The sequence below is a fragment of the Gilbertella persicaria genome (assembly GCF_025201335.1).
Source record: "Gilbertella persicaria strain CBS 190.32 chromosome Unknown B0P05scaffold_5, whole genome shotgun sequence".
In the NCBI taxonomy this organism is placed as follows: Eukaryota; Fungi; Mucoromycota; class Mucoromycetes; order Mucorales; family Choanephoraceae; genus Gilbertella; species Gilbertella persicaria.
Window position 1 is genome coordinate 543,121 of NW_026251966.1, and position 26,547 is coordinate 569,667.

The 26,547-nt window shown below is 37.7% G+C and overlaps 10 protein-coding genes across 10 annotated transcripts; 7 read left to right on the top strand and 3 right to left on the bottom strand.

The window, feature by feature from the left end:
• Positions 1–96: 96 nt before the first annotated feature.
• On the top strand, positions 97–6,771 carry B0P05DRAFT_527440 (nucleoporin Nup186/Nup192/Nup205). Its single transcript, XM_051576546.1, has 6 exons — positions 97–333; positions 381–5,243; positions 5,288–5,443; positions 5,502–5,894; positions 5,940–6,059; positions 6,105–6,771. Exons 1-6 carry the CDS (start codon positions 153–155, stop codon positions 6,746–6,748), a joined length of 6,357 nt encoding a protein of 2,118 aa, XP_051438515.1. The 5' UTR covers positions 97–152; the 3' UTR covers positions 6,749–6,771.
• A 68-nt stretch (positions 6,772–6,839) lies between these two features.
• On the bottom strand, positions 6,840–7,907 carry B0P05DRAFT_583931 (40S ribosomal protein S6-B; the record flags this gene model as incomplete). The annotated part of the gene is made up of 4 exons (XM_051582297.1): positions 6,840–7,130; positions 7,177–7,540; positions 7,679–7,743; positions 7,902–7,907. The coding sequence occupies 4 exons, from the start codon at positions 7,905–7,907 to the stop codon at positions 6,840–6,842; spliced, it is 726 nt and encodes a 241-aa protein (XP_051438516.1).
• A 334-nt stretch (positions 7,908–8,241) lies between these two features.
• B0P05DRAFT_577421 (translation initiation factor eIF 4e-like domain-containing protein) lies at positions 8,242–9,086 on the top strand (the record flags this gene model as incomplete). Its single annotated transcript, XM_051581781.1, has 4 exons — positions 8,242–8,423; positions 8,490–8,667; positions 8,715–8,848; positions 8,897–9,086. The coding sequence occupies 4 exons, from the start codon at positions 8,242–8,244 to the stop codon at positions 9,084–9,086; spliced, it is 684 nt and encodes a 227-aa protein (XP_051438517.1).
• A 73-nt stretch (positions 9,087–9,159) lies between these two features.
• Positions 9,160–9,988, top strand: B0P05DRAFT_527449 (ribosomal protein S7e; the record flags this gene model as incomplete). The annotated part of the gene is made up of 4 exons (XM_051576547.1): positions 9,160–9,334; positions 9,424–9,577; positions 9,633–9,715; positions 9,761–9,988. Coding segments are annotated over exons 2-4 (449 nt in total), but the record flags the coding sequence as incomplete, so codon positions are not given.
• Positions 9,989–14,783: 4,795 nt separating this feature from the next.
• On the top strand, positions 14,784–15,922 carry B0P05DRAFT_527459 (ras-like protein 3). Its single transcript, XM_051576548.1, has 5 exons — positions 14,784–14,826; positions 14,892–14,920; positions 14,973–15,047; positions 15,094–15,175; positions 15,224–15,922. The coding sequence occupies exons 1-5, from the start codon at positions 14,801–14,803 to the stop codon at positions 15,630–15,632; spliced, it is 621 nt and encodes a 206-aa protein (XP_051438519.1). The 5' UTR covers positions 14,784–14,800; the 3' UTR covers positions 15,633–15,922.
• Positions 15,923–16,541: 619 nt separating this feature from the next.
• On the top strand, positions 16,542–17,469 carry B0P05DRAFT_463280 (uncharacterized protein; the record flags this gene model as incomplete). The annotated part of the gene is made up of 6 exons (XM_051574158.1): positions 16,542–16,626; positions 16,675–16,944; positions 16,990–17,078; positions 17,122–17,223; positions 17,268–17,326; positions 17,376–17,469. The coding sequence occupies 6 exons, from the start codon at positions 16,542–16,544 to the stop codon at positions 17,467–17,469; spliced, it is 699 nt and encodes a 232-aa protein (XP_051438520.1).
• Positions 17,470–17,562: 93 nt separating this feature from the next.
• On the top strand, positions 17,563–18,481 carry B0P05DRAFT_264914 (uncharacterized protein). The gene is made up of 3 exons (XM_051573376.1): positions 17,563–17,739; positions 17,825–18,059; positions 18,104–18,481. Exons 2-3 carry the CDS (start codon positions 17,954–17,956, stop codon positions 18,445–18,447), a joined length of 450 nt encoding a protein of 149 aa, XP_051438521.1. The 5' UTR covers positions 17,563–17,739; positions 17,825–17,953; the 3' UTR covers positions 18,448–18,481.
• Positions 18,458–19,703, bottom strand: B0P05DRAFT_527472 (uncharacterized protein). Its single transcript, XM_051576549.1, has 6 exons — positions 19,508–19,703; positions 19,381–19,449; positions 19,267–19,310; positions 19,129–19,217; positions 19,031–19,084; positions 18,458–18,977 (listed from the first exon to the last, which is right to left on the bottom strand). The coding sequence occupies exons 1-6, from the start codon at positions 19,617–19,619 to the stop codon at positions 18,515–18,517; spliced, it is 831 nt and encodes a 276-aa protein (XP_051438522.1). The 5' UTR covers positions 19,620–19,703; the 3' UTR covers positions 18,458–18,514.
• Positions 19,704–19,922: 219 nt separating this feature from the next.
• B0P05DRAFT_527482 (PA26 p53-induced protein-domain-containing protein) lies at positions 19,923–22,322 on the bottom strand. The gene is made up of 4 exons (XM_051576550.1): positions 22,160–22,322; positions 21,768–22,099; positions 20,351–21,723; positions 19,923–20,303 (listed from the first exon to the last, which is right to left on the bottom strand). The coding sequence occupies exons 1-4, from the start codon at positions 22,203–22,205 to the stop codon at positions 19,988–19,990; spliced, it is 2,067 nt and encodes a 688-aa protein (XP_051438523.1). The 5' UTR covers positions 22,206–22,322; the 3' UTR covers positions 19,923–19,987.
• A 1,186-nt stretch (positions 22,323–23,508) lies between these two features.
• Positions 23,509–26,486, top strand: B0P05DRAFT_568798 (P-loop containing nucleoside triphosphate hydrolase protein; the record flags this gene model as incomplete). Its single annotated transcript, XM_051581214.1, has 9 exons — positions 23,509–23,525; positions 23,588–23,803; positions 23,867–23,893; positions 23,953–24,255; positions 24,304–24,490; positions 24,541–25,293; positions 25,338–25,852; positions 25,895–25,964; positions 26,010–26,486. The coding sequence occupies 9 exons, from the start codon at positions 23,509–23,511 to the stop codon at positions 26,484–26,486; spliced, it is 2,565 nt and encodes an 854-aa protein (XP_051438524.1).
• Positions 26,487–26,547: the final 61 nt, after the last annotated feature.

A 26,547-nucleotide genomic window follows, 5' to 3' on the forward strand; every position in this document is an offset into this window, starting at 1 on the left:
GTTTGTTTAAGATAGGATTTGAAGTCCAGTAAATAAGAAACACGCGTCAGTCACAGCAAGCGAAATTCGCGTAAAGTTCAAATTTTTTTTCTTCTTTTTTTTTTTTTTCTGTAAGCATAACTGAAGGACACTTCTTTCATAGAAACCTCAATATGACAGCTTTAAGAGAAGAGTTGCGTACTTTGCTTGGTCAAGTATGTGAACACCAAAAGTTATCTTCTCCTGCTTTAGCTATGCAACTTAAAGACGAGTTATCTATCAAGAAACAAGTCTTTTCAAAACTACTCGATAACTCACCCAAGAATGCAGAGCATCGTAAAATACTTCAGTCAGGTACTCAGAATTATGTCAGTCTATCCACCTACTCACTTTGAAACTAGGAAAAGCATTCATCGACGGCAAAGAGTTTCGTGTCAATGAAGACTTTATGAAAGAAGCAACATACTTGTCTGATCAGCTTGACGTGGATGAATATGAAGCTTCTCGGTTGTTATTTGGTGGTATCAGTGTTGCACCTACAATGAACTCAACGCCTTTGGATGCCGCTGTTTCTTTATACCATGATGAACGAGGATATATTTTGGCCACATTGAATGTCATTTTAGAAACAATCAAGAATCCAGACATTGACCAGCATGTACATTCTATCTTTAATGCATTTATCATGGAGATTATTGAATCAAGTCCTAGTCTTGTTATCAACATATTAAAATCAGAAAAACACTTGGCAAAGATGATCAGTGCCTTGACAAAAAACGGTGTTCTGGATTCTGTTCCTAAGCCTCAGCAGCAGCAGCAGCAGCAGACTTCTATGTTACAACAACAACAACAACAACAACAAACTACCTTACAGCATGCAAATGACTCGAAATTCAATGAAACAACACTCAGTTTACGTATCGAAAGATTGACAGATGAACGTATTTACTTGGTCCAGATTTTGTACCATATTGCTTCACTCTTTTGGTTAGCAGAACCTGATTTGTTGGGTGTGTTGGAACATGTTCAGTCAAAGAACTTGTCAGATATCACCTATCCTTATCTGTTGACGGTCGTTTTAGCTGCTCTTTCAAGTAGATCAAGAGAATGTACAAAGCATCAGCTCACAAACAACGAATCCTTTATCAAAAAAGTACATGAACAAATCACCACAAAGCAATGGAAAGTCAGCACATCAAAGGCCTTGGTGCAAATCCAATGGGGCCTATGGCTCTCTGAAACAGTCAAAACAAAACCCACGATTGAAGCCACCCTCAAGATGAACAAACAAGAACGCATCACATTCATTGAATCAGCTCTTGACTTGGATGCTTTTGGTATCATGAACCGATATTTGCTGTATTTCAAGCAAAATCAGACCAACAGTGATAACGCAAGCATGATAAAGAACACAGATGTAGAAGATTCTAACATGGAGATTGACGGTCTGATTGTGGATTTAAACGATTACACAAAGTTTGTAGCTCAAGTATGGACTGATTTTCAACCCTATGTTGTCTATGAATTGGAGTCTTTTAGTTCTTCTTTTATCCTCAACATGTCTGATGTGTTTAGCAACTTCAAGAAGGTGTCAACTGAAGCATTAGGCGAGGAACAGCCGTATGAAAGTGCAACAGAAGACAAGAACAGTTTAGGGCAATTTTTGACGTTGTTAGCCAGCATTTATAGAGATCGCCTGAATGCTGGACTCAGCTTTTGGGATCAATCGACTGGACTTAATCGATTCTTGGCTTGGCTTCTGGATTTTAGATCACCCAACACACTCGCTGCTACTTTTGATTTCTTGGGTGCTATCTCTGCTGGTGAAAAGTGTGCTTTGTGTGCCCATGATATGCTCAAGATTGGCATTTCATCTACAAATATTGATGCAAGCCATATTTTCTCTTGGGGTAAACTCTTTGGCACACTACAGCATTATGGTAGAGAATACGCCAACAGATCATCCGAAGACGAACCTCCAGCTATGCAAGCAATGGAAGAAGACATATTACACAAATTCCTGTATCTTTGTCAACAAGTCGTTCAGTACTCTCAAAATGCTCGAATCCTTGTTTGGTCTGATCCAGTCTTGCGTGCCCGTGATTCTATTGTTCAAATGATCAGTAGTCCCACTTCTACTCGACTTCGGGCTGCTCTTTATCATGTATTGGCTGCTTTTTGCTCTAATTGGGGCGGTGGCGTTAACCATGTAGGACAAAAGATCGCTTTAGATGTATGGAATATCTTAGAGTCTTCAGATATGGTCATTGCCAACAAGACTATGGTATCACAGCCAGAAGAACCCACCGTCATGGAAGATACAACGCCTTCTCTTCCTCAAGCCAATATATTATTTGGCAGCAGTCGTCTTCCCCCACTTCAACCACCACCATCCTTCTCGGAACCCACCAAATCAAAGAAATCAGCCCCGTCTTATTGCTTACCAGAACAGCCTGCAGGGTTTCTTTGTGAGTTCGAAGATGAAAAGAGTCGTCGCTTATACACAGAAACATTATCTTTATTGGACTTGTTTGCTTCTCTGATCCATACCTCAAGTAAAAGAGAGCAGCTCTTGTCTGGATTTGCTCCTGGTTTGTCTTCTATTCCTTTCTGTTTGGGTAAACACAACAACCGTTCGCCTGGTACTGCTCCTTATCTCTCTCTTGTGATTGATCATATCTTTCTGAACCTCAATCATCTGCACTACGCTCAACCTGAAATCCAGTGGCAACTCTCCGATGCTTGCCTTCAGATCATTGAGAACAGTATGGCGTCTTTTGATTTGCAGCCTTTATACGATTATTTAAAATCAAGAGAAGACCAGTCTACACAGACCATTGTAAGCTACACAAAAGCATTGGACGAACCTGGCTTACCTCCTGTCAACACAGTCGATGCCGATAAGGACCTGATGCAAAACACCCTTTTAGCCTACACGACACATCCCGGCTTTGATATTCTGTTGCGCATCTTGTCCGGTGGATCGCTTGTGCATGAATTATTCAAGTTGGTTGAAAAGGGCAAGGCTGCTATTATCGAAAGCAACAAGAACAAAGCAGGCAAAAACAAATATTTTAGATCTTCTATGGTGCGTTGTTTGCGTATCTTTCAGTACGTCTTTTCTAAACAAGATATGTTTGCCAACATGCTTGTACCTCAATTAATGCATTATGCCACCACAATGCCTATGGGTAAAATTAAATTGGGCAATTTCGAATTCGCTGCTCCTCCTTCTACTTTACAATCCTTGGCCAAGTTGATGTTGTATGATACTGAAGTGATTGTACAGACCGCCTTGATGGTCAATTGTGAAGATGACCTGGAGATCTGTCGTCTTAGTATGTCTGTGCTTACCTATTTGGCTTCTGAACCTGACTACAGTCGTTCCATACTATCTGCTCGTCTTCCCAATCACATCCATATCCATATGGGCGGTATTGGCTCTCAATTGGCAGGTATTTTATCCGCCAACCGTTGCTCGTCCGATATCATCTTAGGCTTCAGTGAACGTCTTGAAGTAGAAGGCATGGGCACAATGACCTATGATGACTATGAATATGATTTCAATGTGATTCCCTTTTGGTTTGCTAAGGATGTCATTAGCAACATTCACAACTACAAGGATCCTGTCTCTAGCTTCTCGTCTTCTATCTATGCTTTGATCTTGGACATGCTTCTCAAGAACACAGATCCCAATATATCCTCTCCTACCTTTACCGAGTTTTTGTTAGGTTACGATGTAAAGGAACTAGAACTCAAAGGTGCACAACACAAATCGATTGGTAGCGATGTGCCTTCTCAGCTCGCATGTTTGACGACCATTTTACACACCATTCAAGCAGGTACACAAGATGACCATCTTGCTGACAGTCCTGTTTTCTCGCATCCTGTCTTGACCGAGAAATTCTATCAATTGGTGTATCGCTTAAGCGCACGTCTATCTACCTCAACAGCCACACTCCATTATCTTCGTAGTCTAGACACATTCTATCTCAAACAATTCAAACTGATTGCTTCTCGCTTTGAACGTAGTGTATCTGTGGCTGAACCTTTGTTTGAGGGTGTTTTGATCTGTGAGAATGGGACTCGAGTTCAGACAGATTATTTCACCATGGTCAGTGTCTTGAACCAACGCGCTTGGCTGCTTCAATTGATTGCTTTGGAATTACATCAAGCATCACATACGTCCTCTAAATCAGCCATTCTTCCTTTGCTCAAGCTAATGTATGGTGTAGAAACAGATAATGTGGTAGCCAAGATGAGCAATATCAACCTAGACCACCAACATGACTACCAACAGCCTCTTTGGGACATGCTTGAGATCATCAACTCGCTTGAGTTCAAATGGATTGATAGTATGGACAGTCAAGAGGATGTGATGGAGCCCAACTACTTTAAAGATTTTGATCCCAAGTTGTATATGATCAAGAAAGAAGAAGGTCATGAACTGTATGATATTCAAGCGATTTACAAACTTCTTCGTCAATACCAAACGAGTCATCCAGAAATGAAATCTTTAGCAAGTCAGGAACGAGTCCAGTTAGAATTAGAAATGGGTAGTATCTTGAAGCGTCTTATGGCCGATAACCGTCATCGTGAGATTGCGTATGGTCGCCTTCATTGCTTGCGTGCTTGGAAACAAGTGGTGGAAGTGACCCTGTCTGATTGTTTTGATATGTTTACATTTGCTGACCGTGAACGTATTGTGTATGATCTTCTTACTATGTTACTTTCCAAATTAGAAGGCGATCTTCATGCGGATGTCTTGAAAGGCTTGAGTGAAGTGATCTTAAGCTTGCTGACTCGATTAAGAGAAGACAAACGTAGGCAGTCGATCTTGCAATTGTCTTTGGAACAAGATGTCTCTACTTTACCCATTGAAAAGCTGTGCCATATGTTTGTCTCGATTGTCAAGGCTATCTGTAATACAAGCTCCACATTGGATGTACGCAGCACGTTATATTCTGCTCTGGTCAATTTATTGCAGTACATTGCTCCTGAAGAAAACAAGCAAGTGAGTGCTCGTTTATCTCAAGCCATGCATACCGACCTCAGACGACAACTTTTGGATGCTATCTGTAATGATGCCAACCTTGGCCTTGATACCTATAAAGCTGCTGCATACAGTGCGCTGGAGGCCCTCTACGTCTTGGTGGATCAAGACCATCGTTCTATCATGCATGATTACTTGGTTCGCGGTAACTTTTTAAAGTTGATTATTGACTTGAGTCCAACGTCAGATACCGTGGTACGAGATAAGCATGGTAAGTGGATGGAGTGCATTGTCATTTGTTAACCGTCTTTCTAGATTCCCCTGTGCTTTTGCTTATTCATGAAGCCAAGATATCTTTCTTTATGCGAATTGCTGTCAAAAGAGAAGGAGCGCAATTGCTTTTGAAGGGCGGCATTGTGAATAGTTTAATCAACTATAAATTCACTTATTTACGTCCCGAAGAAACCAATGGTAATATATATATATGTAAAAAGACCTCTATAGACTTATGCTCATTTCTTTTTGTTAGATACAGATGCTGTGGAACACCAAAGAAAGTTCTTGACACCTGTACTCGAATTGATGAATGCTATTCTAAAAACACTGATTAGTTATCAAGGAATTGAAATTGTTAAAATTGAACATTGGATTGCACATCAAGACATGATTTCTCATATCTTGAAAGACACTGAACAGCAAATGACTCTCTCCTCACTCTACATTCTCCAACTTGTTATTTCATTAATATACCAGTTAAGCACACAACCCAATTATTTCAAGCACTTGGAAAAGAAGGAACTTGATTCAGTTGATCATGCTATGATGAGTCTTATTCCAAAGTATTGCATGTTACAGAACAGCACTTCCCTTGTTACTTATTCAAACGCACAAAAAGAGAAATGGGCCAAAGAAAAGATTTTAGGTAAGCAATGGGAAAAGAAAGAATCATTCCACTCATGATTGATAGAAACTCATCATGACAATCAAGGCTCTGTGTTTACAATGAAAGCTGACAAGTACATTACGGATATCAAGAACAATCTATTGGCATATGCATTAGCCTCCACCTTTAGATCTAATGACAAGAGTAAGTGGACAGTTATTAAATAAGCATGAATTAATGATGGAATAGAATCCTTCAAGCCTTTGTTTGCCAACACACTTGATTCTATGAAGCAAGTTGCTCCCAACACTTTACATAGAGCTATGTCAACGCCTTCTCTGACTCATTTGGTTGCTTGCTTACAATACACTGGTAAAAAAGCAAGCAAAGCCATTACTGAGTACACATCTCTTTATGCGCAAAACAAAGACGTAGCCTCTCTGAAATATGAAGAAACAGTGGAACTTGCACAAAAGGCTATTCCAAAAGAATTCGGCATCGAGTATGACAGCTTGAATCCTTCACAACAGTCCCAGGTATTACTGCGAGAAATTAATCATCGTCGCCATCTCAAGGAACAAGAAATCCGTGATTTGATGTTTACGATTGAAAATGCTACTTTTATTCTTTGGCGTCATTTGGAATTCTACTTGAAGATTGAATATTCTGTTCCAACAAATTACAGTCCATGTGAACGGTATGCGAATGAAGATGCTATCATATTCCAACGAGCTGCATTCCATACTTCGCCTGCCTTGATACAACAGCTCAAAAAGGCTTGTCAAGAAACGCTTGATCCCATTGTTCAAAAATTAGAGACCTTATCCCCTCCTCCTTCAGGCCCCTCAACATTATCCAATATGTACAAACGCCTTCGTCAATTGTATGAATGAATGCCATAATAAAATGAGTCCCAAATTAAATTTGTTTTATTCTTTTTTTTTGTCAAAAAAAAAGTTGATTGAATATACGAGGTTAAGGGATTTAAGCAGAAGCAGACTTTTGCATAGAAGAAGTACGACGGCGTTCGATCTTTTCTTGCTTGGATTCCTTGACACGCTTAGCGAGCAATTGCTTGTATTCAGCTTCGGCTTCACGAGAAGCTTCGGCTCTTCTGCGCTTAAGAGCTTGTCTGTGTCTCTTGCGTTGAAGGGTAAGGGGAGTAACAAGACGTTGGATCTTGGGAGCCTTGGTGTAAGCCTTCTTACCTTCAGCCTTGGGTTGAACTTCACGACGGATAACGTACTTGCGGACATCATCTTCCTTGCTCAAGTTCTATAGAAAGGTTATAAATGTGTTCATTGTGTATACACAAACTTACAAAGAATTTTCTGATCTTGGAAGCACGCTTGGGACCGAGACGCTTAGGAACAGTAGCATCAGTCAAGCCGGGAATGTCTTGTTCACCTTGCTTGACAACAACGAGAGACAAGACAGAGAGGTCAGAACCAACGATACAACCACGGACAGACTTTCTCTTACGTTCACCAGTACGGCGAGGACGGTAGCAAGAATGACCCTTGGACATCAAGAGCTTGACACGGTGAGGCAAGAGAACACCTTGCTTCATGGGGAAACCTTGCTTGTCGTTACCACCAGTGATACGGAAAACGTAACCCTTGAATTCGTCACCGAGAGAATCACCGGAGACTTCTTGGGCCATACGCTTATCGTAGAAACCACGGCTATAATAAGAGGGGTCAGTACACAATTTCAGGTATAACAACAGTTAAAAAAGAGTCAGTCTCAACATTTGATACAGCACATCGATGTTTTATCATGTCAAGCGTCTCTCTTTCTAACTTGTTCTATTAGACACTTACAGACGACGTTCGTCTTCAATTTCAATCAACTTTTGGCAGCCAGTGGCTGGGTTGGCGATGTTCAACTATAGCACATGAAATCAGTATATATGTATAAGATGAGCATGAACCAATATCAACACAAGACAAAGAGCATCTTTGCATCCATATCCTAAAACCATCCATCCTTTTACTCTTCTTTCATCTCATGTGATTGTTGGCCCATCCATGACAGTTTACACACCTTCATGACTCGTCAAATGGGAAAGACAGTTCATTAAAAGCAATTGTTGCCCAATTTATCGCACGCCCTGCCAACGCCTCTCTCTCACTGAATCATGGATATTTTTTGTCTATCTCTCTTCGTGTTCGGTTCGCATATTCTTCTCGGCTCGAACATATGCAAGTCACACAACTTTTTTTTTCTTTGCATATTTGGAGCAGAGACAGAAGCACAGAGGGAGACAGAAACAGACAGAGGAAATTCCCCCTACGCGACACAGTGAGAGGGGGGGCAAAAGGCAAAAGAAAAAAGTTTTTTTTTTGGTCTTCTTCTTTTTTCTGTGACAGAAATTGTTGTAACTATGACCACCTTGCCTGCCGAAGTAGTTGAATTATGTCAGACTATTGACTATTCAGCCAAGCACCCTCTTCAAAACACTTGGACTTTGTGGTTTGATAATCCCGGCAAGAAGGCCAATGCTCAGTCTTGGGCTGACAACTTAAAGGAGATCATCAATATTGATACAGTTGAAGATTTCTGGAGGTATATATAGTGCAAATTTATACATACATACACACATGATAATGATACAGAATTGTTTCTATAAAGTGCTTTTAACAATATTGCCAAAGTAAACCACCTTGCTCCCAACTCCAACTATCACCTCTTTAAGCAAGGTGTTCGTCCCGAGTGGGAAGACGAAGCCAATGCCGAAGGTGGTAAGTTTGGTATTCAATTCCCCAAGAACAAGGCTGGTGAAGCTATCAATGAATACTGGATGTACCTTGTATGTATCTACTTATATTTGAACTATTGTATTGATTTGTTCTCTAGCTTTTGGCTGTCATTGGTGAACAATTCCCTTCTGATGAAGTTTGCGGTGCTGTTATTTCTGTCCGTAAGTCTTTCTACAGAATTGCTTTGTGGGTCAAGTCTTCTGATGATGAAGAAAAGGTCAACAAGATCAGGTAATATAAGCGTAAGATGGAGAATATCAAGACTCATTACGATGATAGTCAACAAATCAGAGACCTATTGAGTCTTTCTGACGAAATCCCTGTTGAATTCACTCCTCACCGTGAATCTCCTGCTAAGGTTGCTGCTGCTTTGGCTGCTGCTTCTCTTGAAGACAATACTGATGCTCCCAAGCAAACAGAAGAAGAAGCCGCTGCTGCTACTACTACTCCTGAAAAGACAGAGGCTTAGATATACTCTATTTAAATAGTAATAAGAACAATAAAAAAAAGAACGATACATGTTAATTTGACAGCTTTGTCTTCATATACTATTTTTTTTTGTGATCTCAAAATTGCCATAGCAACCATATAATAAAACCCCGCTCAATTTTTTTTTTTGGATTTGGTGAAAGAGTCGTGCGGGCTGCAAGGACTCCAGAAAGAAAAAGACGCTTACCAACCAACCTAAAGAACTCTCTCTTTTCCAGGTCCTAAAACGTATGTAATCTAATCTATAGTTATTGAGGATAGAGAATAACGGATGGATGCACTTGAGAAATGGATGGATCACTCACCTCCTTTTATAGTTAAATTAGACGACAAATGGCTTCACACAAGATTCAAAAGGCCAGTGGTGCCGCTCCTGCTGACGAAACTGAACTCGCTGTTGCTCAAGCTCTTGTTGATTTAGAAACTAGCATTCCTGAACTTCGTCCCCTTGTTATCTCTAGTGCCAAGGAGGTAATGTACAGAGAACAAGATGTTGAGAGAATCAAACCAACTCATTGAATGATAGGTTGAACTCGGTGCTGGTAAGAAGGCTCTTGTTGTCTTTGTCCCTGTTCCTCAACTCAAGAGCTACAACAAGATTCAACAAAAGTAAATCCGCATACTTGGCAACACATGTATTGACATTTATGATAGGCTCACTCGTGAACTCGAAAAGAAGTTCTCTGATCGTCATGTTGTCTTTGTTGCCCAACGCCGTATCTTGCCTGTTCCCAACCGTCGTAACACCGGTAAGCAACCCCGTCCCAGATCTCGTACTTTGACTGCTGTTCACGATGCCATCTTGGACGATATGGTCTACCCTACCGAAATTGTTGGTAAGAGACTCCGTCAAAAGGTTGATGGTTCCAAGACCCTCAAGGTGTAAGTAACATGTTTGGTTGTACTTGAATTGGTATTCACACTATTTGTATAGTTTCCTTGATGCTAAGGATGCCACCTCTCTCGAGTACAAGCTCGATACTTTCTCTGCCGTTTACAAGAAGCTTACTGGCAAGGATGTTGTCTTTGAATTCCCTGCCAACGCTGAACTCTTTTAAATGGATTGAGTGAAAAAAAAAACAAATTAAAATATCAATTAGATATATTATTAAGATTGTTTATTTATCTGTCTATTTGTATGTATGTGAAAGGAAGAAAGTGGAGGGAGAATATGTACAAGAGAGGAGAATATACATTTGTGTCATTCCCTTTGTTTTATTGTATTGATTGAGTGCAAGTCATGCTACAATTACAAGCATTTATTGCTCATAAACTAGACAGAACAATTGATTTATTCAAAAAGGAAGACTGTGTTTACTTCCAGAAAGTGGCAATGCTATAAAAAGTATAGTTACAATAATCATGTCAGCAAGTCTTGAAGTATCAACACATAAAAGATTGACTACAAAACTCAGAACCTTTGATTTTGGCTGCTAATTTAATGACACTCAATAAGCCTGTCTTTAGTACTATGTAACAAATGAAAGACAAAAAAAACATAATTATTTTAAATATTAGTATATATTTCATTGAATAAAAAGATAAAACGAAACTGGTACTTTAGCCAAATACTGTGAGTATTTGTTTCCAGTAACTAGGATGAGGACCTAAACCATTTCAATTGAGTTCCCAAAAAGATGGTGCGCGTACGCACAAAGCCCCCAGACCCCACTATATAGTATTCACACTATCAAAAAAAAAATGGAATGCCTATCATTTTCAATAGATGATTCACAAACGAATGAATGGACAAACACGATATATAAAGCCATTACTCTGTTCGATAGTCAACTCTAAGTGAATAGAGCTTGCCGCGAATAGACAGGTACCCCTTCAAAAGTGAAGCTTAATTTAGAAAAACTACTCTAGCCGCCAGACTAAAGATAGGCCCTCTCTAAAGAGCATTCACAAAAGAAAAAGCGAATGATTATCAATCCCAGTAACTTTCACTACTGCTTTCTAGCACTATTACAGTAGCAAAAGACCAAGGCTGCTGAAATATCCTAATAGCCACACACACACACACACACACACACACACACACACACACACACACACACACACACACACACACACACACACACACACACACACAAAGAAATGAGACTACCAAGATACCACGAATAGGGTTAAACTTGTTACTATCCGATAGGTTCCCCTCCCTCCCCACAAGTGAGAAGAAGGTGCCAAAAAAGATAGTAGCCTTCCAGCGTTGGTAATATCTGAACTTGGACTGCCAGTGCGCATAATTAAGATGGAATACCCCCTCATACAAGACCATAAGCCAACCCTCTACACTCGTTTGTTTCACTCTCTATCAAATTCGGCAAAGACCCGTTTAGTGAAGAAAAAAGGCATACTATCTTGATAGAGAATGCGCTTGCACCCAGGTAATAGATCCCCCTAGATACCTTTGGTACATTATCCTAAAAGGACAGAAACCAAACGCGCTGCAAAAGAGAAGAAGAGAAAAAAAATGGATGGGAACTTGTTTTTTATACTCTGATGAGTTTCCTGACCATTATTCAGGCTCAGTTGTAGTCAACAAACTTTCTAGAACCGTCTTTTAAGGGTTTATTCAAGGCTTTAGGGAAAGAGAAACTACATAAGCAAATACAAAGGCATATGGTTAGTGTCTAACTAGCTTATTGAATTGACAAAGTGATAATAGTATCATTTTATATGACAATCCTCTTTCATGTAGCTGCATAATGGATTTCGATTGCCGCCAAGGATTACAAAGTAGTAGTATCAGACAGTTGTACCTGGATCAAGTAATACAGTTTGAATTTTGGCAAACAGGAAGAGAATGCTCATTAAAGCAGAGAAGACAGCTATTACCGCAGGTAAAAAGAAGATCGGGTTTGAAACACCGAATCTTTCTTTTGCATGACATTCATTGTTGATCATGTCCAAAAACTACTCCCTTTGGACTCAAAAGTGCCAGATATCATAATATGATTTACCCATATACGTCTTGTGAGCTAAACTATGTAGAAATAATAACTCAATTACTATTCGAACTTCATTGAAAAGGGCCTCTTTTGTACTGATTACAGTGTATCACGAACTTTGAATGCAGACTTGAAAGCAATGCCCAAGTTGATTCGCCTTTCTCGTCTTAGTAAACCATATTTCTTTTCCTCAGAAATACCTAGAAATGCACTTTGCTGAAACTTTTTGGAATATTTTTAAAATCGTCATCCCAAGGTCCAAAGAGCTCTTGATCAAACTTTTTTCATTCCTCTCAACGGACTCTCCATAGGTCAAAAAATAAGTTTTGTCTAACTGTCAAACCAATGGTATCATTCGATTCCTGGGTGCAAAAGATTATGCTTTAAACAAACCCCCCCCAACTGTTTTGATAGTCTAATTGTCGAGCAATGGCACATCAAAGATTAGCTCATTTAAGCTGTGATTTAACCTTTTTGCTTTAGGTAACATATAGAACTTGTCAGAAATCAACTCTTAAAAGCTTTGTAAGTTACCTTGGATACGAAGGAGTATAAGAAAGTAGAAATATAGGTACTTTATATTGTAAATGTGGGAGTAAATCGACATAGGACATACATGATGGCTTTGTATGGAGATTGAAAATGAAAGTAGTTCCACTTCTTCATCCCATCACATCCAAAATCGAGCTTTTGCTGAGACCTGCATAAAGACGCATTATTGGGCTTTGGTGCAGTGACAAAAGTTTTAGGTCTTTGTTTTATAGATCTAGTGACGTAAAAACACAACAACCTTGCTACTAAAGTATTGAGAAAATAGACAAACATGTATATGAGTTTTTTCATTCCTAGCATACCATTTCTATAATACAATTGGCAAGCAACTATACTTTTCAAAAACTACGGCTTTTGACGCACATTTTGAGTATTTAAGCTTGTTGGTATCTTCATTTCTCGTGTTGTAGTGTCAAAAAGAAAGTCGAGAGCTTCCAAACTGACAACTTTTATGAGTAGTAATCCTTTGGTCAAAAGGTCAAAATGGCCATTTTTCACAAGTCGCTTTTCTTTTATCCAAATGAATTCCAAAGGTACCTTATAGGTTAGGAAACATGACTTGTAGGTATTTAGAGCATTTATGTGTGTCTAAACAAACTTTGCACTCCTTTTTGGTGTACATTTCTTGAATGGAAAAGTGCATTGACTTCAAAAAGTACGATGCATTTCGTTTGATTCATAAAAATCAGACATTTTATGCAAACGGAAAAGGAGTCGCTATATGTATATCTGATGAGAAATACTACAAGCGACGATGATATGCGATCAAGTGGCAAAATACTTTTAATAAGTAGAGGTCTTTTTTTTCCTTTGTGAAATGCTTGTAATTACAACTCTTTTAAATTAATATATTTGAGTAAAGATGGCCTCATTTTTTTTAAATGAACATTGGAGTGGATGAAGTACCTCCTTATCTAAAATGTGTTTTGCTCAATACGTTACTATTGAAACCAACCAAGTTACATATTAAGCTTGATTCATTGTTGTTTGCTACACAAAGAACACTCTCGGATGCATGCGAATTGAAGATAAAAAAATAAATTGATAGTGTAAAGGAAGAATCTTGTATAGAATGAAGACTCAATATACTTCTTTCATTGCTATAAATGTTGTTGAATCTTTTTTTTTTCTTGAAATAAGTACCTTTATGCAAATTGTCGCTTTTTTGGAGTTAAAATGAGAATGAACTAAACAAAATGTTTAGTCTGTTTAGTAAGAAAGCCGATGAAAGCCTGAGGTTTGAGAATTCTTCTTCAAGAAGGTCTAGAAAATACAAAATCAAGAAAATGATATAGACAGTTCCACCAAGTCGAACTGCGTGACGCAAATGATCATTGAAGAGTAGTTGTAGCATGTATCAAAAATATTTTCAAAGTCAACATATACATTCCTGTCAAACGAATATAAAGAGCAATTGCTGAGCAAGTTATTGTCGTTTCAATAGATAAACATCACACTTTAGCAATATGTTACCGCTACCAAACAAGACTTGACGATGCTGTTCTTTCCTCATACAGTTACCAAAAGAAAAAACATCGATTCAATAACGTTGTTGGTAATATGTTTGAGTCTCGTTTCATAGTGGAATAAAATGATATAAGAGACACTATATAATACCAGCAAATATCTCAAAAGGAGACTTTTAGCACGCGATTCAACCATCTATCTGTTGAAATTGTGCTCCCTAGCGTCCAGTGGATAAAGAAAACCAATATGTTTATATTCAAGCACTAAATTCTTTATTATATTGTACTACAACAAAGACTCGAACGCCGTATCAAGCGCTTGAAGTGTCTTAGTAGAGTATGTTAGACAAGACTGTGATCTCAATCCCAGACCTACTGCACTGTCTAGAGACCAAAATGACTATAAAAACTGAGTAACGTTTCATCAAGCGAGTAATTCTCGTCAAAGATACCTTTTCAGTAACATCAGCCACAAAAAGCGATGCATTTATGAGTAAAGCAAGCGCCATTGATAACAGGAAAAATAGGCGTTTATACAGGAAGGAGACAAGATCAAGTTCATACGGCTTTTTTTCAAAGTACCAAAAAAAAAGTGAGCGGATAATAAAACAAGCAAGCAAGTTACTCATGCAGCGTGTTACAAAAAACCTTTTTTTATTACTATTTTGTTTAGTCTTTTTTTCTCCTTTTCTTTCCTTTTATTTGAGTAAACAAAGAAAAAAATGTCAAAGGCTTCTTTTCTTAGAGAGTAAGCTCTATTATAAGAAAACAAGAAAAAGAAAACAAGAGTAACTGAGTTTTATTTTTCTCCAGGTACAAGATAGTTATTGTTGGTGGTGGTGGTAAGTTTAACTGACAAGTGATGGTAACGAGACTTACAGCCGGATAACATAGGTGTCGGAAAGTCTGCTCTTACTATACAATTTATTCAATCTCACTTTGTCGATGAATATGACCCAACTATTGAAGGTAAAAAAAAACGAGTGGCTCAATATCATGATCTTAACATTCATAGATTCGTATCGCAAGCAATGTGTAATTGATGAAGAAACTGCTTTGCTCGATGTCTTGGATACAGCTGGTCAAGAAGAATACAGGTACGCCACATCTAACCTTAAAATAAAATGTAACCTAGTACATGTTAGTGCTATGAGAGAGCAGTACATGAGAAACGGAGAGGGATTTATTCTGGTCTATTCAATCACTTCTCGTCTTTCATTTGAAGAAGTCAACACTTTCTATCAACAGATACGACGTGTCAAGGATCGTGACTTTTTCCCTATGGTTCTTGTCGGAAACAAATGTGATTTGGAGAGCGATCGACAAGTATCAAGTCAAGAAGGCAGGGATTTAGCCAAGAGTTTTGCATGCCCCTTTATCGAGACATCTGCCAAACAACGTGTGCATGTTGATGATGCATTTTATGAAGTTGTGAGAGAGATCCGTCGTATGAATAAGGAGCAAGAAGGCAGATCAAAAGCAGGTCAGAGAGAAGCATTTGAAATGTCAGACAACACGAATAGTGATAGCTGCTGTGCTTGTATTTTGATGTAACATTGATTTCCGGGGTTTTCCAGCCATTTTACCTTGGATTTTAATTCTCTATTTATCTCTCTTACTATTATCTATTATATTTCTTAAATTATGAATGCAACTTATAAGGTATATCTTGTCTACCTTATTTGTATTGTTGGACAAAAAAAAAGAAATAATGTTTATTTGCTGACATGCATGATATCAATGTTTTGACTTTCTTACACATAACAAAGAATGAGTAATTACATTCAAGACATATTGTATTCTGGATAACTATCTTGTCCCCTTTTTCACCCCTCAACCTGTCATGAATACATACAAATTTAGAAATTGCAGATCCGTTCCTTAAGCCTTTTTGGTTTCTATGATGATCCATGGTTGGTACCTGAGAAAAAGAAATTGTTGCTATGCATTCGGGGGAGTGTAAAATAACATGATGTCATGCTTTATTTTGTGAGAAACATGTTGAAATCAAATGTCATTGCAAGAAATCAATATTTCCTCACCCAATTTTAGCGATCATCTTACTACTGTCTTTTGCAAAAGACAAACTTGTCATTCCTTCGTATACAATGCTCAATTCTATGATTGTGTATTAATGCTTTCAGTAAAATGACTACTCAATCGCAAAGGCTTCATTGTCTATAATCGGACTTTAAATAAAAACTGATGCCATCTCAATGATCAGATTAAAATGATAAAAGGTTTTTTTTTATCAAACCCCTCCCCCTTCTTTCTCCACCTTTTATTATTATTATTAGTAATATGGATCCAGACAGACTAGAAGAAACAACCACGATTAGCTCTGTGCCTTATGAGTTGACACCACTTTCTTTTGATGTACCATATGAATTCCCTCGTCGTTTTTTACCAACTGTTATGAAAGGCAAGTTTACTTGATCTCAACTGTGACTTATAACACTTGGTATGGTAGATGACAGCAAGATTCCTTTAGTCTTGGTAGCCTGTGGCTCATTTTCGCCTGTCACTTATCTTCACTTGAGAATGTTTGGTAAGAAAACAAAAATAAAAAGAATGGGTGACTCATTATCATGATTAGAAATGGCTCAAGATCATTTCAAAGAAAGAAACGAATTCGAGTTATTGACAGGCTATTATTCCCCAGTATCTGATTATTATATGAAGGAAGGATTGGCTAAAGCAGAGCATCGAGTCAAAATGTGTCAACTAGCTGTAGAAACCACATCTGATTGGTTAATGGTAGATTCCTGGGAAGCACGTCAGACAACATATCAAAGAACAGCTGTCGTACTTGACCATTTTGATCATGAGTTAAATACAGTAGGAGGAGGCATTTCGACATCTGCAGGTAAATAATAAGCGGGAAAGACAGTATTGATAGCATTGGCTTTAGGTGAAAAAAGAAAAATTCGTATTATGTTATTGGCTGGTGGTGATTTGATTGCTTCATTTGGACATCCTGGTGTCTGGGCACCTGACGATGTAAGTCTTTGCATGTTGAAGATAGAGTAGCTTATGTATGTAGTTACATCATATTGTGGGTCGTTATGGTAGTGTCATTATTGAAAGAACAGGAACAGACGTGTATGGTTTCTTATTATCGCACGACATCCTTTATCAGCATAGAGTAAGTCACTAATGAGTCAAACATAAGGCTGACAACAAACTTAGATGAATGTGACAGTCATTAAGCAATTGATCCATAATGACATTAGTTCAACAAAAATAAGGTAAGTAAGTTGACTGTGTTCATAGTATTCATATACTCGCATGATATAGGCTATTTGTTAAGAGAGGCATGTCTATCAAATATCTGCTACCAAATCCTGTTATTGACTACATACATGCTCATGGTCTATATCTGCCTTCATAATATACCTTCCGATTAATAGATAGTCACGTGACTTGTGCTTTTGTTGCTATAGTCATTTTTTATTTTTATTTATTTTTCTTTCTGTGTCATGTTGGAAGTGAAAGAGATATTTCGACTTTTGGGATTCTTTCTCGTGTTTCTCTTTCCTCTTGTCGTTGTTTATTTAACAGGTGGTCCTGATAAGGAACCCTTACTCGATGATGATGAATATGAGCGAAGAAAGAGACTTGCACAACAAGCAGAAACAACAGGAAAGAAAAACAAAAAAAAGTCAAATAAAAAGAAACAACAACAAAAAAATACGAGTATACAAGAAGAAGAAGCACTAAAAAAACCTCAAACAAACCAAAAAAAGCAACAGAAACAACAACAGCAACAAAAAAACAAAACTGCAATAAAGACTAGTGTAGAACAACAAGACAAAGTTCAGGAACCAAAACAAGAGCCTATTGTTGAGGGAAAAGTCAAAGAAATTGATGAGCATATGGATCCTACTGTCAATTATGCTCGTGTGATGCGCATTCGACCTGAAGAAGAGGAAGAAGAATGGGAAGCAGTCCCCTATGAAGAAGGATGGAACCAAGTCAAGAGTAAGTCAAATTCCTATCTACGTTACAACTAATCCTATCTCTAGGTCGTCGTCCTGCTACGACGAATACCTCAAAGTCTTCGTCTTATGTGGACAACAATGCCAAGTTGTCAGAGGCAACAAGTCGATACATTCCTGGACTAGACAAAAAGCAGCGCGAGAATATGGCTCGTAATGCCAAGAAGAAACAACAAAAGGCCGCTGCTGATGTTTTACAAGCCGAAAGATTACGCAAGCATCAAAAAGAACTAGAAAAGGCCAAGATTCAAGAATTTTACTCGAAAGGTAAAGGCAAGAATACACCTTGGGGTAAAAATGGTCAGCGATCCTCTAAAATACCTGACTCTCATGCTACATTTAATGAATATGGCCAATTGATTTGGGAATAAACAGGCACAATTAATGTTACATGATGATACTATTTATTATGAGATGAATGAAGTTATTTTTATGCTTCTAATTGGCATAGAAAGGATGAGAATAGAATTCACAAGTTTCATCATGTTGAGTAGTAGCACTCAACTTGTAGTAGAAAGCAGTGTTATCGGCCTTGGCTGAAGTAGGGACAGTGTCTTTGATATTGAAGACGTTGGCAATGGATTCCTTACCAGTCCAAGAATCTTGAACCTTGCTGGATTCACGAGTTTCGAGGTTGACCTTGTAGAGTTCCAAACCAGTCAAGTAGTTGGTATGAGCAGCAGAATCACGCTTGACTTGGACAGAGAAAGTTTCACCAGCAGTAACATCAGCACCAAGAGCAGGGCTTTCCAATTCGATACCGAAACAACCACGATCAATGTCTTCGCTCAAATCTCTGTATTCAGATTCTTCAACAGCGTTGGAGTGAGAAGAAGACTTGACCTTGAAGACCTTGGACATCAAAGTACAATCTGGACCAGCAGTGTTGGTAACCCAAACACTTTATATTAGGTTAGCAACATGTATAAATATAGCAATAATATTTTAATTTACCGGAATTCAAATTGGCCAGGGAGTTTAGCAGCCTTGATTTTGCTCAAGTCAACACTATCATATATGAGTAAAACGAATTATATTGTATATAGACCTACGTTAAAGAAGCTTGCTTGTTCAATTTGTATTTACCAGTCCAGACAGTGTTGAGGTAAGTAGCTTTACCTTTACTGTTGATAGAGTAAGCCTACAATGAGTGAGTTTAGCATGGTCATAACAATCAAATGGATATTTACATCAACACCAGTGATAACCTTAGAGTAAGAGTTGGGAGTTCTCTCTATTAAAAGTAAAGGTCAGTTATATGTATGATGGGAATATAGAAGAAAAACAAGGGAACGATAGTTTACTGACTGTGACTTTAATATTCTTGGGATTAGTGAAGGTTTGTCCCTTTGATGGTCCAGTAACAGAGAGACCTAAAAAATCAAAGTGAGATTTTTTTTTACTATTTTTATCGTTTAATAAACAACATACCACTACAGAACTTCTTTTCGGCAGATGCAATTTCGTCTTCAAGACTACCAGCCTTGACAAGAGTAATGGCCATCAAAGCAGATAAACATGCCAAGAGCAAAGAAAACTTCATTTTAAAAAAGGGATATATATGAAAGAAAAAAGAAGAAAAAAAAGAAGGGAATGAGTTATAGAGAAAAAAAAGAAGGAAATGGCTATTAAATCAACAGAAGCTTGTTCATCTGGGATTCATTTACGTATTACACAACTAATTTAAATTGAAAGGTTTCTATTTTTATCAGAAAAGCACGTATACCGTGCTTCAAGTACCAATTTGTGTTGAACCCCCCAAATGAATGGACACAGGCCGGCCTTGGCTTTCTTGTCCGGTTATTAAAGGTATCATTGTGTATAAGTTTTTTTTTTTTTTTTTTTTTTTTTTTTTATTAAGGTATACGAAAGAAAAAAATTTAACCGTACTTTTAAACATATACATGTCTGTTAGACTTCTGAGATAAGACATAGACCATAACACAAAATGGCTTGTTTACGAGCAGAAGCGACTAAAAGGTTGACATGGCATTTTTCTTCTGGTCTAAGGGAGATACCAATGTTGCACCAATCATTCTTTTGAATTTTATGAGGAGACATGCAAAGATCATGGATATACTTTGTAGTGCGATCATTCAGATAGGTTGGAATATCAGAATAAGTGTAGTCTTCTTTAGTGACACCCATGATTTTCTGAGTATAATACCAAATAGCGTATCTTAGGGGTGAAGTATCAACCACTTCTTCTGCCACAGGATGAAAAATACTATAGAATAAATTAAGTATGAGCACACTTTTTCTATAAATACATACCTCCAATCCGTAATACTAATAGCCTCAGTAAATTCAGCTACCAAATCATCCCCAATGCCAGGCAAATAATGATTAGCCAAGTCGCAACCATGGTCTTCCCAGCAATATTCTCCCAACATGAATTCAGCATATTCTTCATGCTCCTGTTCGAATTCTTCCAGTTGAATAACCTCATCAAGTGAAGTATTGACAAAGCGTTGCAAGTCTTCATGCACAAAGTTCACTTTGAGACTACCATCATCACACTCTTCATGGTCTCCATGATTGGTCTCATCCTTATTATCAAAATTGGTATTGACAGTCATTTTGGTTGGTTCTTGAATCTTCATTTTATCCAGACTTTCAAGGATTTGATCCTTGATGGCACAGTTCTTTTTTGACTTGAGTTTATGAATCAATTCTTGTGTTGTCTCCATTGCTTGGTCGTCTGTATCAGCACTGGTTGTTGTGACACCTAGTCCTACACCATGATCTGTATTGAATCGATGTTGCTCTTCATCTGTAGCACCAGCCAAATGAATCGTAGGCAAATCAAGTTCATTCTCAATACCCGTCAAATCAGGCTGCTGAACAACAAATCCACCCGTCATGTCTACTTCGGGCGTGATACCACAGCCGAGAACAAAGCTCGACAGACCGAGAAAAGTAGCAATGATCAAGGTCGCCTGGACCAGTTCACCACGACTCCATGCATCGCCTAATACACCACCCGCAAGTAAATGACTGATATCCTCGCTTGTCAATCGCCAGGGTTGTCGTGCTAGCTTAAGGACCAAGGTAGAAATATTGCGTAGTTTGGTAGGTACAAAATCCAATCCAAGTAGCCAGTTTGGATCACCCCCGTTGTACAGGAAATCAAGTTTCATGATAGACACTAAATATTGGCATTTTTGTTCTGAGGCAACCATCAGGGCCAAGTATGTTTTCCATGTACGGTTTAATGGTCCAAGGGGTGCCTTGAGTGTCTTTGTAAAAGTGACATGAAAAATCTCGAAAAAAGTAGGAAAGAATGCAAGTACACGATACAAGTTGGCCAGTCTTCCTTCGTCTGTGAATGTCTTGATCAGCATCTGTCGCACATATTCATCGGATGGTCTACCACCCGTATAATCCACAGAACTGGTAGCATTCAAGGAAACATTGTGAATGGAAGAAGCGGCTGAAGTAGGTTGTCGAATCTGTTGGTGTGAAATAGGTTCATCTACCGAAGAATTTGTATAAGACCAAGGTGAGAAAGATAAGTTAGATGAGCGTGGATAAAGTACAGTTTGGTGACATGAAGAAGTGGATTCAAGTGAGAAAATATCGGAAATTGGAATGAAATGAGAGGGTGATTTATATTTTTGTTTAGGTATACAGATGGCAGCAGATTCCTAATATTGCTTAAAAACTAAGAACTTGACAGGATGCAAGATACCTTTAAACCAGTTAATAAATCTCTACATGTTTGTCTGACATCAGAATAAGGACAAGTAAGCGATAATCTCAAGATGGTCAAGAGATAATAGAACAATTGTGCACCAAAGTCTTCGTCTTGTCTGCTTTCTTCTAATTCTTGTATTGAATCAGATAAATTAGGTGAAGCAGCAGAAGAAGAAGGTGAAAGAGAACTGCGGACATAGGATTTTATGACTTGAATAATTTTCTCTAGTGCAGCTGCTCTATCCTCATAACTATCGACTTGTAAACCTTTAAATAAGGCAATACGTTGTCTACAGGACTGAAGTTGACCTGCTCTACTGTCTCGAACTAAAAAAAATAAAAAATAAAGTAAAAAAAAAAGAGTGCCTGACATAGACTTGTACTTACTTATTTCTGCTTGTTGATCGTCAAGTTGGTTCCATGGCTGACTCATCTCTTGATAAAAAAGTGTTGCATATCTTTTCAAAGAAAAAAGAAGAAAAAAAATTGGGTTTTTTTCTAGAATAGTTGAAACCTAATGGTTTCCCACCTCGTTGTCGCCTGTGACTTTGTTTACACAATCTGCCTTATTTCCAAGAAATAGAAAAGAACATATATTCAAACAACCTAATGAGACACTCTATAAGTGAAGGGTTTCTCAAATGATGACATACTAGAAGAAAATACTGCCTTTAATAGACATCTTGATGCAATGGCTAAGGCTAGGCTGATAAGTTAAAAAGGAAGATGCATTGATCTGACAATGATGTTGGTAACTGTCATATTCCCTTTATTAGAAACATGCGATTGAAATCAAACTTGAAGCTAATACAAACCATTGCATAATATTCTCTCTTTATAAATTTGCATAAAAAAATCTATTTGCTGCATAAATAAAAGTGATGACATATTGAGCAGTCGATCTGCAGTATCCATCAAAGAGCATAAACCTTAGTTTGCTGTAAACCAAATAATAGTAACTTTATTCACATGAATTCCTTCCATTTATATAAAGCTAGTCAATATTTGTTTACATAAACCTAAAATTAGTCATACTTTGTAGCTGTTAAATTATGCCTCTTTTTATAGTGACCCTATTTACTTTGAGAAAAAAATTTTTTTTTGAAAGATTCTGAATAGAATTGATTTTAGTAAGTTTTCGTACAAGATGTTTTTACAGCAAATTAAAAAAAAAAAAAAAAAAAGAGGCATTCCTTTTCTGTCAGCATTTTGAAAAAAAAAAAAAAAAAAAAAAAAAAAAAAAAAAAAAAAAAAGACGGAACAGCATTTATAACAATAAGAATAAATACTTAAATTGTATAAAAAAAAATTATTAAAAATCTCTGTCATGTCAAGATATTAATGAGAACTATTTATTGTTGCTCATTGCCTTAACCAAGAATGAAGAACATGACTGATCAAACTATATCAAGAAAATACTTGTAGAATATAGCCTTGCTTTTTTCAGATAATAAAAACTCACGATATTCAAAAGTGCATAAATTGTCGCTTTTGAATTGTCATGCAGCTCTTTCATAAAGCGATTTGAACAGGCACAATAAATCCGACTTTTGTTGCACGACCTCAATCGTCTAATTAGGCACAACAGATTCTCAATCACCTTACTGCTTTTACTTGTCCAATAAGATCTTTTATTAATCCAGGTATTTAATTTGAATAGCAGTTAGTCTATAAAATTTTGTCCCTTTTTCTTTCTTTCTTTTTCTCTTTTCCTTTTTGCTTTAATCATAACAGCAATGTCAGTAACAGTAAGGTAAATATGACCCAAGTTAAACACAATATTTTTCATTTTCAAAACAATTTATACATATACAGGGTGGCTTTACGAGTACGACCTCTGAGCGAAAAAGAAAAAAAAGAGAATAATCATTCAAATAACTTTTTAACATTCGTATCTCAGCAACCACAACAGATCAGAATTGATCAAGATCGTCGTACTTTTACTTTTGATTATGTGTATCCACCTCACATAAGCCAAGAAGAAGTATATCAATCTTGTATACAGTCTTTGTTTGAACAGTACACAAAAGGGTAATATTAATTTATGGGTCACATTATGCCACGGTTTTAAACAATGGGCTCCTTTTTTGATAGGTGTAATGCAACCATATTAGCCTATGGGTAAACAAACATGCCTATTGTTGTCGTTGTTTACTAACATGCCCCCTCCTCCTCCCTAGACAAACCGGCAGTGGAAAGACATACAGTATGGGTACTGCTGGTCATACAGACAGCATTCATTCAGACAGTGGTATTATTCCTCGCTTTGCAGAGAATTTGTTTGCCTGGATTGAGAATCAACAAAACAATACGGCATACCAAGTCAAAGTTTCTTTTCTTGAACTCTACAATGAAGACATCATTGATTTACTTAATCCTAAAGAAATGAATAGCGTCATTTCAATTCGAGAGGACGCTAATGGCCATATTTCATGGTCAGGCGTGCATGAAAAACCAGTTCAGAAATCTACTGATCTTTTAAAGTAAATCATAAAAAACATGTCTGTCTTGTAACTCATGTCCCCTTCTAGTTGTCTCTTTCAAGGCTCTGTATCACGCACAACAGCTTCAACTGATATGAATTCAAATTCCTCTAGATCACACGCTATTTTTACTGTAACACTCATTCAACATATCAGCACAACCTTCAACGACCAAGTCATTCATAAAAAACTGGAATCTAAATTTCATTTTGTAGACCTTGCTGGATCTGAAAGAGTAAGCAACTTTATACAAACAAAGTTTAATCTCTCCTCCTTTTGTGTCAGCTTAAGAAAACCAACGCCGTAGGCGAACGAGCCAAGGAAGGCATTTCCATCAACTCGGGTCTTTTGGCCCTTGGTAACGTTATTTCTGCTCTAGGCGATGAATCCAAACGTCAACAGCAACATGTACCTTATCGAAACTCTAAGCTAACCAGACTTCTACAAGACAGTTTGGGCGGTAACAGCCAAACCTTGATGTTGGCATGTGTTTCACCGGCGGAGAGCAACGCCAATGAAACACTGAGTACCCTCAAATATGCTAACCGGGCAAAGAATATTACAAACACCGTTATCATTAATCAGGAGCAAAGCCTCACAGACGCACTAAAAGAAGAAATCATGCGTTTGCGTGAAGAAATCCAAATAAATGACGCATTTGTTAAAGAAGTTCATGTGGAGCTGGATGACCTTAGAGCAAAAAACATTGCATTACAGACAGCATTGAACAGTCATGGGGTGTCCGTTCCGATCATGGACACACCACCCAAGCTACTATTGAAGCCACCTGCATCAAAAAAGAAGGAAGATGACGAGGTAACACTCATTGGGTCTATCGGTGATGACGATAATAGTATGATGAGAGCTTTACCTAAACAAATGATCAAGTCCACAAGCACTAAAAGAAAAAGAAAAAACGGCAACAGTGATAAAAAGAAATCAAATGTGGAAGGCAAAGGTGACAATGCTTTTCTCTTGACACTTGAGAAGCACAAGAACCGACTCAAGAAAGAAGCTTTGTTTGTGAAGCAAATTAAAGTATATGTTGAACCCAAAAAATGTTGTAACTAAGCTATTGCTAGGCTGACAGCAACATATCATCAGACCCTGTCATCTTTGCTAAGATGGTAAGCATGTTTCAATCAAGCATCAAAGAGCAAAAGCAATTGTTTCATTATCTTGAGCAAACTGCCCATAAGCAAGAAGCCAATAAAAAGATGCCTACCTCGGCTGATAAAAAGAAACCTAGCAAGCCAAGTATGATCAAGCAACCAACCACATTTACTTCTACTGTCGTGGAAACTCAAGCAGATACTCAACTCTTGACAGTGGAGATTCAGGTGCTCTCTGATAAACTCAAGCAGATTGTATCTACAATTAAGAAAGCGATTGTCTTGACAAATAACCCCGCTACTCCTCTATCACAAATAAAGACATTGCTCAACAAAGCTGCCACTATTCATAACACAAACAGTACGAGTAATAGCAGCGCAGGAAGCAACACAAGCAAAGTATCCAAAGTCAATCTTCCAACAAGAAAATCAATTACCGTTGGAAAGCGTATTAATATCGAAGAGATACGAACCGAAATTCAAAGGTAATCCAAGAAAACAAGAAAATTTACTCATCATAATGGTAGTGTCATCGCTATAGATCATATTAAATCACATCCTATTTGTTTAGAAATGATGAAAGCACTCAAACAAGAGGTAAAACGAGTGTTACACACACCTATATTCATAAATGCCTCATAGAAAATTAAACTGATGCGTGAACAAAAAGACTTGCTTAAAGAAAGAAATGCAATGCTCAAAGAGTTCTACAAGGATGAATATGAACAACAGCAGCAGATGCAGCAATACATGGACGAAAGAATAGATATGATCACAGTTCAAGTAGATTTGATTACAGAACGTATAAAGCTATTGTCTGCTTCCTCTATACCCTCTATTATTAACAAGAACAACCAGAGTCTAATTGATATATTGAAGCCCTTGAAGGAAGGTGATTTAAGAGCCCTTATTTTACTCATGATTCAGCAAGACCTAGTTACTTTCAATATACAGTCTCAACTTCAGCATCAAACAGCACAGACACTAGAAAAGTTCCAACAAGGCATTGTTCAACTAAGAAGAACAAGTAAAGTGATGAATAACCAAATCTTGGTTGATTTACTTAGATCGCCTGTGCGATGTCTGTCAAACGGTTTATTACTCATTTCTTGGAAGTGACCAGAGCTGAACCGCGATTTTTAACTATACCTTTTATGATTTTTTAACAGTTAATTTGATT

Bases quoted from the DNA above. Each gene is read 5' to 3' on its own strand.
- B0P05DRAFT_527459 (XM_051576548.1), top strand. From the start codon at position 14,801: ATGTCAAAGGCTTCTTTTCTTAGAGA. The intron at 14,921-14,972 runs GTAAGTTTAACT...CGGATAACATAG, and splicing joins AGTTATTGTTGGTGGTGGTG to GTGTCGGAAAGTCTGCTCTT. The intron at 15,048-15,093 runs GTAAAAAAAAAC...TAACATTCATAG, and splicing joins ATATGACCCAACTATTGAAG to ATTCGTATCGCAAGCAATGT.
- B0P05DRAFT_527440 (XM_051576546.1), top strand. From the start codon at position 153: ATGACAGCTTTAAGAGAAGAGTTGCGTACTTTGCTTGGTCAAGTATGT. The intron at 334-380 runs GTACTCAGAATT...CTTTGAAACTAG, and splicing joins TCGTAAAATACTTCAGTCAG to GAAAAGCATTCATCGACGGC. The intron at 6,060-6,104 runs GTAAGTGGACAG...ATGATGGAATAG, and splicing joins CTTTAGATCTAATGACAAGA to AATCCTTCAAGCCTTTGTTT.
- B0P05DRAFT_527472 (XM_051576549.1), bottom strand. From the start codon at position 19,619: ATGAAGTTTTCTTTGCTCTTGGCATGTTTATCTGCTTTGATGGCCATT. The intron at 19,218-19,266 runs GTAAATATCCAT...CACTCATTGTAG, and splicing joins AGGTTATCACTGGTGTTGAT to GCTTACTCTATCAACAGTAA. The intron at 19,085-19,128 runs GTAGGTCTATAT...CATATATGATAG, and splicing joins AACAAGCAAGCTTCTTTAAC to TGTTGACTTGAGCAAAATCA.
- B0P05DRAFT_527482 (XM_051576550.1), bottom strand. From the start codon at position 22,205: ATGAGTCAGCCATGGAACCAACTTGACGATCAACAAGCAGAAATAA. The intron at 22,100-22,159 runs GTAAGTACAAGT...TATTTTTTTTAG, and splicing joins CGATCAACAAGCAGAAATAA to TTCGAGACAGTAGAGCAGGT. The intron at 20,304-20,350 runs GTATGTATTTAT...TTTATTCTATAG, and splicing joins ATTAGTATTACGGATTGGAG to TATTTTTCATCCTGTGGCAG.
- B0P05DRAFT_264914 (XM_051573376.1), top strand. From the start codon at position 17,954: ATGGATCCTACTGTCAATTATGCTCGTGTGATGCGCATTCGACCTGAA. The intron at 18,060-18,103 runs GTAAGTCAAATT...TCCTATCTCTAG, and splicing joins AGGATGGAACCAAGTCAAGA to GTCGTCGTCCTGCTACGACG.